General features: G+C 43.8%; 1 protein-coding gene across 1 annotated transcript; it reads right to left on the reverse strand.

Annotated features, from left to right (window-relative positions):
* Positions 1 to 4,235: 4,235 nt before the first annotated feature.
* lpar6a (lysophosphatidic acid receptor 6a) lies at positions 4,236 to 6,352 on the reverse strand. Its single transcript, XM_079514053.1, has one exon. It carries the CDS (start codon positions 6,037 to 6,039, stop codon positions 4,903 to 4,905), a length of 1,137 nt encoding a protein of 378 aa, XP_079370179.1. The 5' UTR covers positions 6,040 to 6,352; the 3' UTR covers positions 4,236 to 4,902.
* Between the last annotated feature and the right edge of the window lie 323 nt (positions 6,353 to 6,675).

Below are 6,675 nucleotides of genomic sequence, written 5' to 3' on the forward strand. Positions count from 1 at the left end.
ATTGACCTATTTTGTTTTGGTTTTGTAGAACACTGTAGGCTAATGCTTTGGAGACGCGCAGACTGCAGAGACATAAACAAAGAGCGGGTCTTTAAGAGAGGTAATAAGTATTAATGACACCACCACTGTAAAACCATTTAATTCAATAATCATGCTGTCCCTGTCTCTTAGGCTTCCTGGGTAGCAGAATGGCTCTAATGTCATTCGTGAACGTAGCATATTGAATTTGTTGGTCTGTGGGGAGAAGGTGTGGGTCTAGCAGTGGTCAGAGACAACATCCTGTGTAATATAGGTCACCGGGTTGGCGGGTTGACCCACAAGACAGAGCCAATATTATTCATCAACAACAGTTAAAGAATGAAGCGTCCTTGAGCAAGAGACTGAACCCTGAACCCCTGCGCCCTGGTGTAGCCTATGTGGCTGTTGATAAGAGCTAGCTTCTGATTAGGCTATACTACATTCAGAACAAGTAATGTAATCAGGATGTGGTGCAGTCTTTTGTCAATTAAACAATGATGACCATTACTATTACTGGAGTGCCAGATTTCTCTCAGTAAACGTGTAGATTGCATTGCATTGTAATCAGTGAGTAATCTTGAATGAGGCAACATTAATACACATTGAAAGCTTTCGCTCTAACAGTGGAAATAGTAGATATATAAGCACAGCACATGCCTCAATACGACATGTTGTGAGCTTGTAGATTGGCTATTTTATGCGCGACACAAAGATAGGGGGATAAGTGGTCAATGGCCTCTTCATTTCAGTGCAACTTCCTGTGAAGATTAGACACCACCAGCCACTAATGTTTTTAGTCAAAATGTGACGTTTGTTCACACAGCTGCTGTCTGCACGCCACTTGTCCTTGTCACGCTCACTCACGTGGTCTCAGAGACACAGGAGTTATGTGAAGAAAGACCTTGAGGTTATGTCAATAGTAAATGCTGTAGCAGCGCCATGTGCTTCATGTTATACCCTTCCTCCCACATACAATTAGTCGCCTCACTGACGCAACAAACACATTTGTCTGTGTTTTCAAAACATTTCTGTTCGAGCTGCGAGTGCCTTGCTCTGATTATATGTAATACACTAAATGCTTTTTCTGATGGTACAATGCAACTTTCAGTCCTTTTTTATATGTTTGCCATGCAGGCTGTACGGATCTGTGATGGATTACACTCAACAAAAGCGTGTTGATTTATTGAGCAGACATTGGATGTTACCGTTTTAGTATAGGGAGGAGGAGGACCACACGTGTCAAAGTGGAGATATTAAGTGCAGAACACCCCAGAGAACGCTATGTCCTCGGGAGTGGGGGGGCAGCACACATTAAGTGATGGAATTCTTGTCTAAGTGACTTTGACATGAAGTAGCCTGTTAGTTACTGCAGGGCCTCAGTATAGTGCACTACTAATCCATTGTGTAGGTTTAACACACTTATGTTTTTATCTGCACCGTCTGAGCAGTGCCTATACACTCTATCACTGTTCCTAGCTGCCTTAACAAGATTGGGGAGGGACTCGAGAAGTGTCAACGGGTGCTCTTTTACACACAGAGCTCACATTAACACATTGTATTTATATTTCATGCATTTAACCACATGAACATCCCTATGCCTGGGGACCCAGGTCAACAAAGTATACTGTATATGTTAGTATAGTACAGGTATATACATATCATAGCAATAGGCCTACATGTGTCAGCAAGCTTGACCAGTTTTAGCTGCCTGATAAGCAAGCTGATTATTTGTACTGCTTGCAATGAGATGTTTTTAAAATAGAGAACATTGGGTGAGTCAGTGTTGAACTGTTGATAAAGAGGCGGTTGAGTAGTGTGGCTGAAAAGTTTACTTAACTCTTGCATGTGATCTTATGTGTAGGCTATGTGCAACAAATACGTGCGCGCACACACGCACACGCACAGTCGCACACGCACTCACACACACACACACACACACACACGCACGCACGCACGCACTCACTCACTCACTCACTCACTCACTCACTCACTCACTCACTCACTCACTCACACACACACACACACACACACACACACACACACACACACACACACACACACACACACACACACACACACACACACACACACACACACACACACACACACACACACACACACACTTTTTTATTTTTTGAAGGCCTGGCCTAATAATTAAAGAACATTAACCCATTAAAACCGGGAAAGCATCTGTGCAACCACTTTTACCATATTGTATATGTTGGCTATTCAAAAATAGCAGATATACAAGCTCATAGTGTGTCACTTCATGCCGTGCAATGAGCTTGTAGATCTGCTTTGAAAAATCGTGAAAAGTTGTGCAAATATTTGACTATTTTATTTTTAACTGGAACAAAATATTTTGAGACCCCAATTATATATATTTTTGGGGGTCCTTGACATGAAAATGTTTGAGCACCACTGATATAGCAACACATGTTTTTCAGAAAAACTGTTAGGATTTAGAAGCTATTTTGTAGAATCGGCCTCGGGATTAAGTCATGAAGCCGTTGAGTAGACTATTGTACACTACAGTATGATGCCATATATATTTACAACAGTGGTGCAATTATAACAGAACAACAAGAACTTTGGACATGGCTGTCTAAATTGTGAGGTCATTGTCACCCTCTTAAGTAAGTGCATAATGTCTGTCTGTCAGGCCGGTAGGCTAGTCCATGCAGGGCCTCATTTAAGGGCACGTGTTGCACTGTCTGGCAACTGCCACTTTCTCTTTGTGTGTCAGCAGTGGTGGACTTGGAAGAAGTACTCAGTAGCAATACCACAATGTACTGTGGAATGTAAAAGTCAAGACTTGAGTAAAAGTACAAAAGTATTGTCCCACTTAACAAGTTCTGTCAAAGTTTTAAAATTGTCAAAATCTTTTGAAAATATAGCAACTACAAGCTTGTTTGTATATCGGCTGTTTTTGAACAGATGAACTATAAAACAGGGATTATTGGTTGACGTATGTTTTGTTTCACTGTCTATGCTGACACTGCTGCGTCCTGTATTCTTCAGTGATGTGTCTCCATTTTGTATTGTTTATTTTTTGTTCTTGCTGTTTTCCTGTGTTTTACCTATAGTGTATTTAGTTTTTATTTTCTTGTACAGCACTTGTAAACCTTGAGTTGTAAAATGTACTATATAAATAAAATGGATTATTGGAATGGATTGGATTGTAATAAATAAAAAGTCTTCAAAGTAACTCGAAACTAACATTTTCAAATAACTGTAGTGGAGTTTAAAAAAAAAAAAGTACAATATGTGCCTCTGAGATGTAGTGGAGTAGAAGTATAAAGTATTGCAATACTCAAGTAAAGTAAAAGTAAACCTCTAAATTGTACTTGAGTACAGTACTTGGGTAGATGTACTTGGTTACTTTCCACCACTGTGGGTCACAGACACACAGGAGCTGTGGGATATTAAGCCTGAGACTGTCGTCCGGCTTGTAGGTCGGCTATTTTAAGCGCGTGACACTGTCGTGTGACGGAGCATAAATGAAGCATATCGTTGCTGTCAGGCAGAAACCTCTTATCTGCATATTCTTACTTTTAGTTTTTGCATAAACGAATGCCCCTAGACTACTATTAATGCCCTCGATCAAACTACAGCGTCACACAAAAGCACCAAAAGTAGGAGATCCACAAGCTCCAAACGTGTGGATCTGCTGAGCTTGTAGATCTGCAATACTGTTGAATTTGAAGCCTGAAACGTTTTGGACATACGGTATTCCCTTCGACCCCGACAGAGACCATATTCAGTATGTGTTCATTTCCATACATACAAATGATAATGAGTAAGTTACATCTGCATGCTGTGAAAATCAAGTCCATATTATCAAGATTCCAAAATGTATGCCAGCAGGATAGCTATATCTATATCTATATCTATAACTGACAGTGAAAAAAAGGATTCAGACGGGGTTTATGTTCCTATTTTGCGAAACAAGTCTTTGTTAGGACAATTAAATGTTGTGTCTGTGTTCATCTGATAGTTCCTACGGAACAAAGCAGGCTGTTTTTGTCATTAGAGTTAAAGCCTAAAGGCAGCATGGTGTCATGTTAGCCTGACTGTCTTCATGGAATGGAATTTTGTTTTAAGTCATCTGTGTTCTTTCAAGTAGGTTAAGTAACAGTCAGTCCAACATTTAAAATGACATGTAGCCTATACTTTCCCATTGTAACAGCAATTCTTCATTTGACTGACAAAAGGTCTCATCTGCATTATTTCTTTTTTTCTTCCAAACAGTATGTGACTTTTATTCATTATTGAAGCATGAGTGCAGCATTTCGAATTCAGTGCATTCAATTGCAAATAAGGATGTATAGGTTCTATAGTTATGTGCACCCTATAGCAAAATAAAGGCACTTCCGAGACCATTCCATTCAAGATTCACAAAGCAAACCGGTGTCAGATGTAATAACCTACTGTATAGCTTGATATTACTTTACATTTAAATTAATACATACTGGAGTGAGCACCACAACTTACCACAAAAACGCACAGATACATTGGTACATGACATGATATAGCATTCACTATGATGGAAGTCCTGCTCCTCAGTGTTCACACTCCGTTCCAGTTTTCTGGCACAACACTGCTCAAAACACCATTTTATTCCACCAGGTGTTAGTAAGTGGTCATATTAGATCCATTAATGTGAACAAAAAAGAAAAGTCAAAGTACAGTGTGCAGCAGAGCAGGCAGGATCAATAAGACAGATCCGTGCGTTTGCCCTGAGATTGAAATTGGAATCATAATACTTCTTTGGCAGACATACAAAGCACTCAATAAAAATCCACTTTCGCCTCCATTTGTCCTGAAAGTCCAAACCACTTGGATTTGAATACCCTGTGTACTGTCAATACGAACCCCTAACAGTCAGACAGAGGACTCGTTGTGAAACACCTTGGCTTTCAGAGTCTTCAGGCTGCAATGCAGGTGGGAGCTGTTCTCCGACTGCAAGGCCTCTGAGAACTTGTGGTCGAAGGACCGGTTCCCCTGCTGTGATTGTGACTTCCGCTTGATGGAGTTCGTGATGGTCTCTGAGGTGAAGTAGTACACGATGGGGTCGAAGCAGCAGTTGGAAACAGCGATGCAAAGGGCCACGGGGTAGATCGTCCGCACCACGGACTCTGCGAAGCAGCCCTTGAGGGTCTTGGTCCGGACCAAGGCGTAGAAGACCAGATTGACGTTGTACGGGATGAAGCAGAAGCAGAAGATGAAGAGGTGCACGATGATCATGCGCAGGATCTTGGTCTTGTCGAGCTTGCTGCCGCGGCTGATGGTCTGCGGCCGCCGGAGGGTCTGCAGCACCATGAAGGAGCAGCCCACGTTGAGCAGCAGCGGTATGAGGAAGCCCACCGTCTCGATGAAGATCACCACCTTGGACAGGTGGGACTTCCACGCGCTGGACGAGAAGTTCTCGAAGCAGAACGTCCTGCTGTGGTTGTTCTGAGGGAAGGTGGTGTCCAGCTTGAATCCCGTAGGGAGGCTGCCGGCCAGCACCAGCACCCACACGGCAGCACACACGATCTTGGCGTTGCGCTTCGTCCGAATGGTCCGTGAGCGCAGCGGGTGCACGATGGCCAGGAAGCGGTCCACGCTGATGCAGGTGAGGAAGAGCATGCTGCCATACATGTTGGTGTAGAAGAGCGACACGGACAGCTTGCAGAGGACGGGGCCGAACGGCCAGTGCTGGTTGATGAAGTAGAAGACGCGCAGCGGCAGCGTGAAGACGAACAGCAGGTCGGACACCACCAGGTTCATCATGTACGTGGTGGTCTCGTTCCGCAGCTTCAGCGAGCAGGTGAAGATGTACATGGCCACCAGGTTGGTGATGAGGCCCACCACGAACACGATGCTGAACACTGTGCTGTACAGCGGGTATTTGAACCCGTCGTTTTTGGTGCAGTTGGAGCCGTCCGGAGGGGTGACGTTCCCCAGCAGCGGGGGGAGACTGACGCCGTCCCCCCATCGTGGGGGGAGACTGTAACCGAGGGTGGTCGTATTGTACATTATTTGATGGGAACGAGGCGGCAGAGAGGGGAGTCTGTTATGCAACAGCTATACAATGAGAGGTTTGCCCTGCACCATGAATGCACCATGAATGGACAGTGGGACACAGCAGCACGTCCCCCGACACAGGATGCCTTGAAGCCCTGCAAGATGTTCATCCAAGAGCGTGGCCCGTTACACGAGGAGGTTTCAGTCCAATGCTAGGATTCATGATAGAGAAGAACACACATTTTCGTTCCCCATCTCTGTTGATGTGTTTGCTGGGGCAAAGTTAAGTTGAGGGTCAGTTGCTCATGTTGAAAGGACCCCCCCTCCCTCCACATGAGGCCCAATACCCTCCCCCTTACTCACCACCAAATGTTCAGTCACTCATTCAGTCAGTCAGTTGTTCCCGTTTTGTCAAACCACAGCACAAAAATACCGGGAAAATCCACAGATTGATATATCCAATTCCACTATGCAGTTTCTTGATGGGAAAACTCTTCTTTTTGAAAAAATAAAAATCTAAACAATTAAACAACTTAGCTGTATCCTTGAGAGAAAGCCCTGGAGATAGTCCTGGAGATGTTGCGTCAGTGCACTGCCAGTCACTTTGCAGGATCCATAGATCCTTTTTCTTTCCTACCCAGACCAGAG

Source organism: Electrona antarctica (genome assembly GCF_951216825.1).
Source record: "Electrona antarctica genome assembly, chromosome: 11".
NCBI classification, from domain to species: Eukaryota; Metazoa; Chordata; class Actinopteri; order Myctophiformes; family Myctophidae; genus Electrona; species Electrona antarctica.

Coding starts and splice junctions, on each gene's coding strand:
- lpar6a (XM_079514053.1), bottom strand. CDS start 6,039: ATGTACAATACGACCACCCTCGGTTACAGTCTCCCCCCACGATGGGGG.